The sequence below is a fragment of the Eleutherodactylus coqui genome, chromosome 5 (genome assembly GCF_035609145.1).
Source record: "Eleutherodactylus coqui strain aEleCoq1 chromosome 5, aEleCoq1.hap1, whole genome shotgun sequence".
Classification (NCBI taxonomy): domain Eukaryota; kingdom Metazoa; phylum Chordata; class Amphibia; order Anura; family Eleutherodactylidae; genus Eleutherodactylus; species Eleutherodactylus coqui.
In genome coordinates this window covers 5,366,482-5,380,901 of record NC_089841.1, presented here as the reverse complement: position 1 = coordinate 5,380,901, position 14,420 = coordinate 5,366,482, and the positions used below count along the sequence as shown (strand labels likewise).

Genomic DNA, 14,420 nt, shown 5'->3' with positions numbered 1-14,420 from the left:
GCAGCTTCTGGGCCAGGACGATCGCCATCATTGATGGATAAATGAATTCTATCAGCAAGTTCTTCATGAAAATGTCAGGACATCCGTGAGTCAAATCTCAGAGAACAGGGGCAATGTAGCAAGACAAAGACTTAAAGCAGACGATTCCTCTTTAACTGTTCTGTTGGAGGAGGACTTGAGTTACAGTTTTGGAATTGGCAAGTCAAAGTCCTGACCTTAATCCTTCAGAAATGTTGTGGAAGAAGCTGTCAGAAGCAGTCCCTGGGAGGAAACCTACCAGCATAGCAGAGCTGAAGCCGTTCTGTACGGAGGAGCAGCTGATGTGCAGGACTAAGCCACAATTACTGGAAACAGTTAGATGCTGCACAAGGGGGTCACACCAGATACTAAAAGCAAAAGTTCACATATTTTTGGATCATTTTCTTCAATACATAAAGGAACAAGTCTAGTATTTTTGGTTTGTTTGATTTGGTTCTCTTTAGCTATGTTTATGACTTGTGGGAAAATCGGATGTTGGTTTAGGTCAAATATGACCAGAAATATGGAAATTTCTAAAGGTTTCACAAAGTTTCAAGCTCCACTTCTCAACCACAAGGAGTGGGGACAGGTTGGAAGCTATATGTACCCTGGTCATGTGGTGAACAAGATATCGTATGCTCTGGCCCATGTGTGATCTCTGGTATTGGGGGGGGGGGGGGGAGGGGGGAGGACACATTGGAAGATATACACCATGGACTATTGATGGCATCTACAATGAAGCATGGAAGGTGTTCTCCATAATGATATGGTGTCCTCATGGAGCTGTTACATCCCGCTCACAGATCCAGTGCAGCTCTTCCATACAGTTGTGTAAGCTGAGTTTACTTTTGATCTTTGCACAAGTTCCCGTTTCTTCAGTGACATTCCTAGGTAAGACAAGAGTCAGAGGTGCTCATCAGGTTAATATAGACACGATGAAGTCATAAAAGAAGAGCCTATAACATGATCACAAATGATTTCAGGAGAGTAGAGAAACACAAGGGGTTGGAATCTTCCAGTCTGGATGATGCATAGTTTTTTTCAAAGACTCTGGTCTCCCAAGGAACCTAGAAGACCTGTACCAGATGTGGATCTTCAAAGAATGGACTTACAGAATTACTGCAAAAACCTAGAGCCATTTTATCTGTAAAGTGAGAGAACCTTCCTGGAGGGCCTCCAGAGACCTCTATAACCTTAGCTGAGGACCGTGGTAAGGACTTCACAATAATGGGAGTGATAGGAGGAACATCACTGCTTGGCTCAACCTCTAATATTACTCTGCATGACCCTTGAGTTGTATGGAGAATGGTCTAGGGATGGAGAGGTCAGAAGTGGAGCTATATGTATAAAACAGGCCTCATTATTGTAGTGACATTGGCTGGACACAAGACAACAGAACTTCACTTTATCTATAGCAGTCACCTTTCCCAGGTACTGTCACCCAGTACTCAGATACTCCCAGAATGTACAGTACAGCAGAATTATCTATCAACTGGACAGTCAAATAAGCAATAATAAGCACATATCAACATTAGGGGGTAAGAAAAATGCAAAACTAGGGACTTACTGATAGGTGACCATAACAATCTGTCAATAACTGATGCTGTCGCTAACTCTAGTTATCCCTACGTCTTGCCCGAATCAAAATTTGATGCTGACCCTAACATCAGACACCACTGTCCCTGTGTATCCCTAAAGGACACCCTATCTGAAACCCTGATCCTGAGAAAGAAGAAAACCAAATGGAGCAGAACTAAGAAGCAAGGCAAGATAGATATAAACAGAGAATGAGCATGACAACAAACAAGCTTTAGCAAGAGTCAGACTTAATACCGTAGTAACAAGACTATAATAAAAAGAAACAAAGCTCAACTACTAGGAACAAGCTACTATAAGGCCTCCTGCACACGGCGAGATTTCCCACAGAAATTCCACCTGTGCCAGCTGCCATAGGATTGCATTAGATAATGTTATCCTATGCAGACAGCCACGATTTGATTGCGCGAAAACACGCGCAGTAAACAAATCGCAGCATGTCCTATCTCTGTGTGACATTAGTAGAGGCCCACACAGAAACGTCACTGGTGGCGCACGGCTCCACTCTGCGCATCTGCGGGCTGGGTAGCAATCGGCACATACAAGAGCGGGTAGACGTAGGGAGGAGGTGAGCCACAGGGGTCACTGCAGGGGCACAGCTCACATCCCGCTGCAAGAATTCTTGCAGCGGGATCCACCTCTGCCATCTGCAGGAGGCCTAAGAGTACAAACACTGCTGGATTGAACACACATAGATTACACTATAACCAGTAACACCTGCAGAAGCCAAAAAATATATTTTAAAAAAGGCTAATGAGTCAGGAACTCCTCTACAAATGAGGCAAGGCTAAGCTGAAGCAATGTGGTCAGCTGACCCACTCGGGTAGATCCACTGTGGGACAGTTACACAGTAACTGACTGAACAATATACTAATAGAAGATGACAAACCAGCAGAATTCCTGCTAATCCTAACAATTACATCTGCTGTAGATTCAGCATGTACCAGTAAGACCATCCTACATCTGTCACACGGGGTAGTGATGGGGTCTCTGCTGCCTCACCCAGAGAAGTAAACATTACTGAGGGAACCATGATATCTGCATTAGACATTCGTCCTTAAAAGAAAAAAATTCCCCCCGCGCTCGTGGGTTCCAGCAACAATAAAGGACGCAGTGTCCGTGAGATAACTTTAAATCATTTATTCCTTAGGTTGCTACGCGTTTCTGCGGGATAACCCGCTCTCTTCAGGCATACAATTAACTGACACAATACACATTTATATAACATAATTAGACTCGCATTAATCCACGGACGCCGCCGGTCGGAGCCGTTTCTTGCATCACGTGGAATCACACGTCATAATTACGTGTCTCGTTAGTCATTCACAAGTCATGGGACGCTTCACATTCTACTACAATGTGCCCATTCATAAAAACCGGCATTTCATTCCATTTAAAATCTCCGTATTTGCACATATACTGTTCATTATCATATTATAATTTTTACAATGTCGTTATAAACATAATTATAACTATAAATGTTTGTAAAATGAAAATTTTCTACTCTATGCAATTAAAATAAAATACATGTATATTCCCGATTTTACTATTATGCGTCTTATATAATGATGCATTATTATTCTACCCAAAAGTGTATATATATATATGTTGTTATTCCTAAAAACCTCCATCACTTTAAAATCAACATTTTTAAATATTAATCTATAATTATCCTAAAAATCTAAATACATTATAAAAACTAATAATATATATATATATTGTCTTATATACTATTAACATTCCCAATTCAATGTATTCCCAACAATTATTACAATTTTATACCCAATGATTATATATTAACCCTTCACCATTATCAATTTCATCATGCTACTCTGTTTATTCACTTCTATTTAAATCTTCTCCAACACCTCATTAAGCCCGGATGGTTGGAGGGTCTGGAGTTTGTAGATCCAGAACATCTCCTTGCGTTTTAATTCATTCATTGATTTGCTAATTATTTGTTCTAATGGAGGGATCTTTAAAGTCCCGGATTGACATTTGTGTTGCTCGGCGAAATGTCTTGATACACTATGTTTATTATAGCCGCGTTTTATGTTGTATTTATCGTTAGCTATGGAAGGGGAAGAGGTCATTGTCCAATATAAAAACAGATTAAACTGCAACAGCACTCACATCATATAATTATTGGAATGTGAGTGCGGTTTTAAAATACATCGGGAGAACAAAAAACGCAATACGTGCAAGATTAGCTAATCATAAATATAACATAAAACGCAACCTAAGGAATAAATGATTTAAAGGGGTTGTCCCGCGCCGAAACGGGCTTTTTTCTTCAACCCCCCCCCCCCCCCCCCCCCGTTCGGCGCAAGACAACCCCGATGCAGGGACGTAAAAAAAAAAAACGCTTAGCGCTTACCTTAATCCCCGCGCTCCGGTGACTTCTATACTTACCGGTGAAGATGGCCGCCGGGATCCTCTTCCTCCGTGGACCGCAGCTCTTCTGTGAGGTCCATTGCCGATTCCAGCCTCCTGATTGGCTGGAATCGGCACGTGACGGGGCGGAGCTACACGGAGCTACACGGAGCCCCATTGAAGAAAGCAGAAGACCCGGACTGCGCAAGCGCGTCTAATTTGGCCATTAGACCATTTTAGACGGCGAAAATTAGGCGGGCTCCATGGAGACGAGGACGCCAGCAGCGGAGCAGGTAAGTGAAAAACTTTTTATAACTTCTGTATGGCTCATAATTAATGCACAATGTACATTACAAAGTGCATTATTATGGCCATACAGAAGTGTATAGACCCACTTGCTGCCGCGGGACAACCCCTTTAAAGTTATCTCACGGACACTGCGTCCTTTATTGTTGCTGGAACCCACGAGCGCGGGGGTAATTTTTTTTCTTTTAAGTACGAATAGACATGCAAACAGTCCAACCACGGCTGTAACCCCAGTGGCGCTCTCCGGTGATCGGATTCGGGACTCCAGGGACGTTATAAGCCAGCCAGGATACAAGGTGCCGGTCGACCTTTTAGGTAGGAGGTTTGGCCGAGCACCAGGTGAGTGCTAAAGAGTATCTCACAATTTTGAAATTTGTTTTGTGTGAGTAGGCGCTGATCCCTGTTTTCTTTTATCTGCATTAGACAGACATTTTATACAATTTTTGGGGTTGGGATAGAGGTTGGTTTTACTTACACCGTGCTTCCATCAGCCCATCGTCCTGACCACCCTCCACGGTGATGACTTCCAAGTGCTTCAAGTCCAATCCAGAACTCCTGCTCTGTGATGGCCACCAGCTTCTGTATTATGGAGACATTAAGAGGACCTTGTCATTAGACGAACCTGCCGATCTCACTAATTTGTATGGGGCCAACTCCGTCACAGTACCGGATGCTGAAGGAAATGAAGAATTCTACGTGTCTAACCCTTTCTACCAGCGGGAGGTAAGCTGCTGCTAGAGGAGAATGGGGTGGGCGTCTCCTTTCCACAGGTGTGTATGGAGGACTTGGTAGGAAAAACTCTTGGTCAACAATGAATGTTTATGGGCATCTTTACAGAGGTGATGCAATGTCCGGCACGTGTGGAAAGAGCCCAGCAGCTAGAACAGTGCCCCCTGCAGCATCAAAATTGTTTAAGAAGTGCAGACTTCTGGATTACCAGGGCTGAAGAGTAGGGAATTGGGATGAAAGAAGACAAAGTGCTCCTCAACTCCCAGAACCAAGTGCCGCCTCTACATCCGTATTTGGTGGGAGACGCCACTAGTGATCTTGGTACTGCAATGTGGGATGAGCTGAAATATCTAGCTTCATCCCTGGACCCATTCTATTACTATTCACCCCTACCCACCATATCACATACCCAAATGTTATATGGAAGCATCTAAACCAACCAACTGCCCCTCCCCCATCTTCAAAAAAAACAATCTGACCCGTCCTCCATTATCTACCCTCTGGGCCCTGGGTAACCCTATGACTGACCAGTATTGTTCCCTCCTTCACAGTCGCCAGTCTGGAGCCGCGCTTCTCGCAGTCTTCTTCGCTCGCTCTCCGGGTCTTTTTGTTTTCGGAGAAGAGATAGCACTTGTTTGTGATAAGTATCCAGGGATCTGGGCATGGAGAGGACGAGGCTGCAGAAGACCGAAATCGGCAAATGATCATTCCATCTAATGAACAATTATTTACAACAGTATGATAAAGTATTTTCCCCTTCCAGTTGTCCCCTCAAAGGGCATAAATACTCAATGACTGTAGGTGGAGACTATAAGAAGGCAGAGTGTTTTGTCCCGTCCTCTCAACCACTCCACCATGTGTGATGGATGGATGATGGTGTTACTGGTGTAAACTGGACTGATGGCTAGACATGAGCGAGCATACTCGCTAAGGCTAACTACTTGAGCGAGTATTCGAGTACCTGCCCGCTCGTCTCTAAACATTTGGGTGCCAGCAGGGAGCGGCTGGGGAGAACGGGAAGGAACGGAAGGGAGATCACATCCGCCCCCCCGCTCCCCCCTCCTCACCGCCGCAACTCACCTTTCACCCGCGCCCACAGCCGAATCTTTAAAGACGAGCGGGTTAGCCTTAGCGAGTATGCTCGCTTATCTCTACTGACAGCACACATGCTGAGTCTTGCGTCCTACATTAGTGACAGGAGTATTGGAATGCACACAGCAGCTGATGAAATTGGATTTTATTCACATTTGTCAATTCAGTGTTGGCCGCCTTTGTCCTCAATGACTGCAGTAACCCTACTGGGCCACTTTTCACCGAATTCTCATAGATGTGTGGAGGGATTTGCCTGCACCCTTTCAGGAGAGCTTCAGATATTGATGTGAGGGATAATGTGCATGTTGAATGTTCTTCACAAATGTACTCCACATGGCTCAGTGTCCTCCGGGGGGTATTACCGGTATGAGGCCAGCCGTCCTCTCATCACTACAGAGTCCTGAGCACTGACCTCAGCTGAGGCTCCAGAGGATGTTGGTCTCTTCCTGGGTGAGATGTCTCCGGTTCCTTACAGTCATTTCGGCTCCAGGGAAGAGTCAATGCTACTCCAAGTTTTCTCCAAGTGAAGATAATGGATGTCACTGCGCTTCCCAGAGCCTCAAAGATTTTAATGTGCCCCTCCAGACTGGAAGACTTTAGCAACCTGTTTCCTCCCATCTTGTGGGATTTGTGGTGGCCCACACTGGCTGGCCCCTCTATTAGAGCTCTCAGACCCTTTATAAGAGCTTATTGCCCATTATTAGAGTTCCTGGCTCCTTATTAAAGCTCCCAGCCTTATATTAAAGCCCCCGGCCTTCTCACGATTGGCGCCCCCTGTATGGTAATTCTCCCCGTGACCCCGGAGTGCGGCATAAAATCATGTGACCAGTTTTCTGCGGATCAGTTTCAGTGTGAATCCACATTAGATGGGAAAATCCAGCGACCGGAGCAACTTCCAACGAGGCCGGTCATCAGTGCTAGACAAGCCGCGGTCTCACCATCAACCGCGGGGGGGGGGGGGGGGAGGGGGGGTTCTTGTGTAATGGTGTGAAGAGTATACAGAGAATGGCGCGATCGAGGAAAACATCCTGCAAGAGGGGATCCTATGGACGGGAACAACTCATCACTGAAAGGGGTCGGAGGAGGATGTCAGGAATCGTTCTGACCAACAGGCTGCACAGTCAGCTGAATACAACGCTGGAGCTCCAACTAACGAGTCCGAACGTACAACTCGACGTTCCTCCGCACGGATGGTATAACAGCAGATGACCAGTTCCAGCGCCATTATTGTGGTGGCTGAGATTTCTATGTGAAAGAGTTAATGCAGGTAAGCTGGTGGGTGCTGTATGCCTATTCAAGGGCAGGAGAGGAGACAGCAATTGTAGGGTTAAAGAGTTCTGCGCCGGTGTAACACTGGTGTAATGTAACCAGTCTGGCTTTAGATGAGGAATGTCTGGGTGTGGATTGTATCCTTTGGTCTGGAGTTCAGTCTTAGGATATGATCCCACTGGGCTCGTATGTATCGATATATAGTAAAGAAGCTGGAACTCCTGAAGAGTCTGCCTTCCTGGCTTTGGTTCCAGCGCCATTGTGGCTAAGAGGAACAGAAAGACTCCAGCGGGCAAAAGAGCGCAAAACGTGTATCACTGAGCAGCGGGAAAACCTCTCCAGGTCAGAAGGAGCCAGACTTCTGTTGCTGATGGAGGTCAGAATTTGGTGCAAGCGGCATGAATCCATAATCCCCATCTTATCAGGCAGGTGGAGGTGCAGTCATGATACGGGGAAGGTTTTCTTGGTGCCCAACGGGTCTTCTGATACCGGTCGATGGACATTATGATGCATTGCTGCAGTTCTGAAGGCCAAAGGAGGTCCAACATGCTACTCAATAAAGAAGCCAGTGCAGGTTTATCTGTGTTACTAGTTTTAGCACATTAGGTTAGATGGTTGGTGAGATAACTAAGGGTGCAGTTACTTTCTGGCATGAGTCATATAAGGTCTGGTAACAGTTGTAGGTTTCAGTCATACAATGGTGGAATAATACTAGATGTCTCATCACAGAAAGAGCTCATACTTACTGATACAGAGGTACTAAGGCTGGTACAGATACTACATACCAGCCGCATACAGAAAGGTAAGATACCACATGGGGGAGGGGCATAGGGCCAAAATACTGATGAATAACCTCTCTCACCCAACATACATTGGGGACTAGTTAATATTATACCTACTCATAGATGGGGCTTGTATAGGGTGCTAGGCACCCAGATACGGGGATTGCACCATACAGGTTTACAGTCTATTAGTGATGCCCACAGTATTAGACCAGGCAGGTTGCCCCAGATGTTATAAGTGTCCCACACAAAGCACTGACAGCATAATGAGGCCCCGCCGCTTCCTGCAAATATAATAAGCCTATCAACATTGTCAGGAATGTCACCAGACTACATTATACTGCAACTCGTCTTTCTGGTCATCATGTCTAGGGGTGTTCATGTGGACTGTACCTGCTGTCGATGATGGTCCTAATATATAACCAGACTTGGAGGAGTCTCCCGAACCTGAAAATGAGAGAGTCATCACAAATGCACGTCCACAGCGGGAACCACATAGGATAGACAGTAACGAGAATCCCAGAAACAAACAACCCTCAGTGGAAGAGAAAGCAATGGACAAGAGAGGACAATGGGGCAGAGACAGCAATGTAGAAGAGAGGACAACTGGAAGAATGGACAATGGAGCAGAGAGGAGAATGAAGAACCAAGGACAATGGACAAGAGAGGACAATGGGGCAGAGACAGCAACATAGAAGAGAGGACAACTGGAAGAATGGACAATGGAGCAGAGAGGAGAATGGAGAACCAAGGACAATGGACAAGACAGGCTAAGAATGCAAAGAGTAGAATGAAGAAGAGAGGAGACAATGGAGAAAAAATGATCAGAGAGGAAAATGGAGCAAAGAGAACAATGGAGCAGAGAGGACAACAAAGGGGACAATGTGGAAAAAGGGACAATGGAGGAAAGTGCAGCATAGAGAAGTGGAGCCGAGAAAATAATGGAGAAGAGGGGACAATGGAGAAAAAATGATCAGAGAGGAAAATTGTGCAAAGAGAACAATGGAGCAGAGAGGACAACAAAGGGGACAATGTGGAAAAAGGGACGATGGAGGAAAGTGCAGCATAGAGAAGTGGAGCCGAGAAAATAATGGAGAAGAGGGGACAATGAAGCAGAGAGGGCAATAGAAGGCAATGGTGAAAAGAGGACAGTGAGGCAAAGAACATGCAGCCTAGAGAACAATGGAGAAGAGGGGACAATAGAGCAGAGAATAATCCGAAGACGACATTGGCAAAGAGGGAATAATGGAGCACAAACCGCAATGTAAAAGAGAGACCAAAGGCGAAAGGACAAGGAAGCACAAAGGAGCAGAGAGGACAATAAGGAAGAGAGGACAAGGGAGAAAAGGGGTCAATGGAGAAGAGAAAATAATAGATGAAAGGACAATATAGAAGATGGGACAATGGAGCACAGAGGGCAATAGACAAAAATGGTGAAAAGGGGACAATAGAGCAGAGAATGCAGCCTAGAGAACAATGGAGAAGAGGGAATAACTGACAAGAGAAGACAATGGCGAACAGGGAACAATGGAGCACATAGGACAATGAAGAAGAGAAACCAAAGGAGAAGGGGGGGGGGGGGCAGAAAAGATAATGGAGAAGACAGGACAATGGTGCTGTACTGCCCAGCGGAGATCGAAGTAACATAGCAGCCCATTATAGGTGTAGAGAGGTTACAGCACCATCTAGCAGTGGTTAAAATGTATGACACCTTGGTTTTCTGTCATGAAGACTAATGTATTATGGGTAGTTTGCAAGGCATTGTGGGAAGGAGGAACTTCCAGCTTCAGGTCAGAGAACAGACCGGCCTTCTGCACTCTCCTCTTCAAATCCCACTATCCTTGTAAAAGTATCTCTTTTACCAATCGCACCGAACGCACGCTTGTATGCTACGATCTGTTAGCCAATAAACCTGTCAGATTAATAGGAACAGTCTATGTATTTGGGAGACAGAAATGGTTAAGCTGAATGTCGGACTGCGCACCGTGTGACCGTGTAAGACAGAACAGTAAAACAGATGCTAGGCACCAGCGATGGTGGATCGGACTAGACGGAGCCGCCATCAGCCACGCGGTCTTATGTACAAGATTCCAGCGGCTGCCATCCAGTCACAAGAAACACGAGTGCAGCCCCAAGTAAACGCAGCACGATCTAAGCCAAGCTGAAGTCCGTTCCTACCTGGACTGAGTCTGCACAGAGACATTAAGCAGCCAGCAAACAGGCACACAATGTCTACTAGCCAGGCATCCTCCTATAAGACCAGGTCACGAGCAAGCTGCTCTAGCAGGTCTTCAATAAAAGAAATGGCTGTCCTCGCCCATGCAGACGCTGAGGCAGCAAAAGTAAGGTCCACATCCCTAGCGGTGGCTGTATATATCTGTATGTAGTGAGCTCCCCCTAGTGGTGGCTGTATATATCTGTATGAAGTGAGCTCCCCTAGTGGTGGCTGTATATATCTGTATGTAGTGAGCTCCCCCAAGTGGTGGCTGTATATATCTGTATGTAGTGAGCTCCCCCTAGTGGTGGCTGTATATATCTGTATGTAGTGAGCTCCCCCTAGTGGTGGCTGTATATATCTGTATGTAGTGAGCTCCCCCTAGTGGTGGCTGTATATATCTGTATGTAGTGAGCTCCCCCTAGTGGTGGCTGTATATATCTGTATGTAGTGAGCTCCCCCAAGTGGTGGCTGTATATATCTGTATGTAGTGAGCTCCCCCTAGAGGTGGCTGTATATATCTGTATGTAGTGAGCTCCCCCTAGTGGTGGCTGTATATATCTGTATGTAGTGAGCTCCCCCTAGTGGTGGCTGTATATATCTGTATGTAGTGAGCTCCCCCAAGTGGTGGCTGTATATATCTGTATGTAGTGAGCTCCCCCTAGTGGCGTCTGTATATATCTGTATGTAGTGAGCTCCCCCTAGTGGTGCATGTATATATCTGTATGTAGTGAGCTCCTCCTAGTGGTGGCTGTATATATCTGTATCGAGTGAGCTCCTCCTAGTGGTGGCTGTATATATCTGTATGTAGGGAGCTCCCCCTAGTGCTGGCTGTATATATCTGTATGTAGTGAGCTCCTCCTAGTGGTGGCTGTATATATCTGTATGTAGTGAGCTCCCCCTGGTGGTGACTGTATATATCTGTATGTAGTGAGCTCCCCCTAGTGGCGTCTGTATATATCTGTATGTAGTGAGCTCCACCTAGTGGTGTCTGTATATATTTGTATGTAGTGAGCTCCCCCTAGTGGTGGCTGTATATATCTGTATGTAGTGACCTCCCCCTAGCGGTGGCTGTATATATCTGTATGTAGTGAGCTCCTCCTAGTGGTGGCTGTATATATCTGTATGTAGTGAGCTCCCCCTAGTGGTGGCTGTATATATCCGTATGTAGTGAGCTCCCTCTAGTGGTGGATGTATATATCCGTATGTAGTGAGCTCCCTCTAGTGGTGGATGTATATATCTGTATGTAGTGAGCTCCCCCTAGTGGTGGCTATATATATATCTGTATGTAGTGAGCTCCACCTAGTGGTGTCTGTATATATTTGTATGTAGTGAGCTCCTCCTAGTGATAGCTGTATATTTCTGTATGTAGTGACCTCCCCCTAGCGGTGGCTGTATATATCTGTATGTAGTGAGCTCCTCCTAGTGGTGGCTGTATATATCTGTATGTAGTGAGCTCCCCCTAGTGGCGTCTGTATATATCTGTATGTAGTGAGCTCCACCTAGTGGTGTCTGTATATATTTGTATGTAGTGAGCTCCCCCTAGTGGTGGCTGTATATATCTGTATGTAGTGACCTCCCCCTAGCGGTGGCTGTATATATCTGTATGTAGTGAGCTCCTCCTAGTGGTGACTGTATATATCTGTATGTAGTGAGCTCCCCCTAGTGGTGGCTGTATATATCCGTATGTAGTGAGCTCCCTCTAGTGGTGGATGTATATATCCGTATGTAGTGAGCTCCCTCTAGTGGTGGATGTATATATCTGTATGTAGTGAGCTCCCCCTAGTGGTGGCTATATATATATCTGTATGTAGTGAGCTCCACCTAGTGGTGTCTGTATATATTTGTATGTAGTGAGCTCCCCCTAGTGGTGGCTATATATATCTGTAGGTAGTGAACTCCCCCTAGTGGTGGCTGTATATATCTGTATGTAGTGAGCTCCTCCTAGTGGTGGCTGTATATATCTGTAGGTAGTGAACTCCCCCTAGTGGTGGCTGTATATATCTGTAGGTAGTGAACTCCCCCTAGTGGTGGCTGTATATATCTGTAGGTAGTGAACTCCCCCTAGTGGTGGCTGTATATATGTGTATGTAGTGAGCTCCTCCTAGTGGTGGCTGTAGATATATCTGTATGTAGTGAGCTCCCCCTAGTAGTGGCTGTACATATCTGTATGTAGTGAGCTCCCCCTAGTGGTGGCTATATATATATCTGTATGTAGTGAGCTCCTCCTAGTGGTGTCTGTATATATTTGTATGTAGTGAGCTCCTCCTAGTGATAGCTGTATATTTCTGTATACAGCGAGCTCACGTTAGCGGTGGCTGTACATATCTGCAATCAGTGAGCTCCCCTAATAGTACTTCTATTTATCTGTATACATGGAGCTTCACCTAGGGGTAGCTGTATTTAGCTGTATACAGGGAGCTCCCTCTAGTGGTGGGTGCAGGCAGACGGAATTGTTTCTACATCTGTCTTTTATCTTGATGTTGTAAATAAAATATTAAATAAGCTCCAAACTGAAGCACAATTATAGTTGTCATAGGCTGTAAACTACTAGTACTCCGGGTGCAGCCTGCAATGTAAAGAATGGTGGTTACCCTTCTGCGTGTCACCTATAGAGCCCTACTATAACGGAGTGTCTCTGCTTCCCTTAAGTTTGGCAGCAGGAGGTGATAGGTTTATAAAAAGGCATAAAATGCTAGAAAGTATTAAAGCTCCTGAGTCCGCCCTCACCAGTACAATGATCGCCATCCGCTGGGGACAGGAGGAACTGCCCGGACTCCTCCCGACACTGCAGTGTGATATTCTTCTCCCTATATCCCTGCTGACAGGAGACGACCACAGAACTGTTCACTGAGATCTCTGTGAAGTTCTCTGGGAAATCCACCATATGCGTCCACGGAGAGGCTTTACGGCAAACACCTGGCAAGAGAAAGAAGTGAGCAGACGAGGGAGGAAGACGAGGCACAAAACACAGGAGGAAGGCATTTCTCTGTGACATGAATGTAGCAGCAGGAGCTCAAGGAGACAGATTCATTATGAAGTTCAATGGGAGCCGTGTACATCTGTATGAGCGCCTGCTAGTGGTGCTTGTATATATCTGTATGTAGTGAGCTACCCCTAGTGGTGGCTGTATATATCTGTATGAGCGCCTGTTAGTGGTGGCTGTATATATCTGTGTGTAGTGAGCTCCCTCTAGTAGTGGCTGTATATATCTGTATGTAGTGAGCTCCCCCTAGTGGTGACTGTATATACATGTATATAGTGAGCTCCCCCTAGTGGTGGCTGTATATACATGTATGTAGTGAGCTCCCCTAGTGGTGGCTGTATATACATGTATGTATTCAGCTCCCACTAGTGGGGGCTGTATATACATGTATGTATTGAGCTCCCACTAGTGGGGGCTGTATATATATATGCATGTAGTGAGCTCCCCCTAGTGGTGGCTGTATATATATGTATGCAGTGAGCTCCCCCTAGTGGTGGCTATATATACACAAGTGTATGTAGTGAGCTCCCCCTAGTGGTGGCTGTATATATCTGTATGTAGTGACCTCCCCCTAGCGGTGGCTGTATATATCTGTATGTAGTGAGCTCCTCCTAGTGGTGGCTGTATATATCTGTATGTAGTGAGCTCCCCCTAGTGGTGGCTGTATATATCCGTATGTAGTGAGCTCCCTCTAGTGGTGGATGTATATATCCGTATGTAGTGAGCTCCCTCTAGTGGTGGATGTATATATCTGTATGTAGTCAGCTCCCCCTAGTGGTGGCTATATATATATCTGTATGTAGTGAGCTCCACCTAGTGGTGTCTGTATATATTTGTATGTAGTGAGCTCCTCCTAGTGATAGCTGTATATTTCTGTATACAGTGAGCTCACGTTAGCGGTGGCTGTACATATCTGCAATCAGTGAGCTCCCCTAATAGTACTTCTATTTATCTGTATACATGGAGCTTCACCTAGGGGTAGCTGTATTTAGCTGTATACAGGGAGCTCCCTCTAGTGGTGGGTGCAGGCAGACGGAATTGTTTCTACATCTG

General features: G+C 45.7%; 2 protein-coding genes across 2 annotated transcripts in view; both read right to left on the bottom strand.

Annotated features, from left to right (window-relative positions):
- The window catches only part of LOC136627222 (uncharacterized), a 140,340-nt gene that overhangs the window by 78,960 nt on the left and 46,960 nt on the right, over window positions 1-14,420 (bottom strand). The window lies entirely within an intron of this gene.
- Window positions 697-13,292, bottom strand: LOC136626862 (killer cell lectin-like receptor subfamily G member 1). The gene is made up of 5 exons (XM_066601820.1): window positions 13,112-13,292; window positions 8,559-8,612; window positions 5,551-5,699; window positions 4,769-4,872; window positions 697-905 (listed from the first exon to the last, which is right to left on the bottom strand). The coding sequence occupies exons 1-5, from the start codon at window positions 13,266-13,268 to the stop codon at window positions 794-796; spliced, it is 576 nt and encodes a 191-aa protein (XP_066457917.1). The 5' UTR covers window positions 13,269-13,292; the 3' UTR covers window positions 697-793.

What these genes read in the sequence shown, in the direction of transcription:
- LOC136626862 (XM_066601820.1), bottom strand. Translation starts at nt 13,268, where the DNA reads ATGGTGGATTTCCCAGAGAACTTCACAGAGATCTCAGTGAACAGTTCT. An exon ending in AGGACCATCATCGACAGCAG is followed by an intron (nt 5,700 to 8,558) that starts GTACAGTCCACA and finishes GGTCTTCTGCAG; the next exon opens with CCTCGTCCTCTCCATGCCCA. An exon ending in TGGGCTGATGGAAGCACGGT is followed by an intron (nt 906 to 4,768) that starts GTAAGTAAAACC and finishes TGTCTTACCTAG; the next exon opens with GAATGTCACTGAAGAAACGG.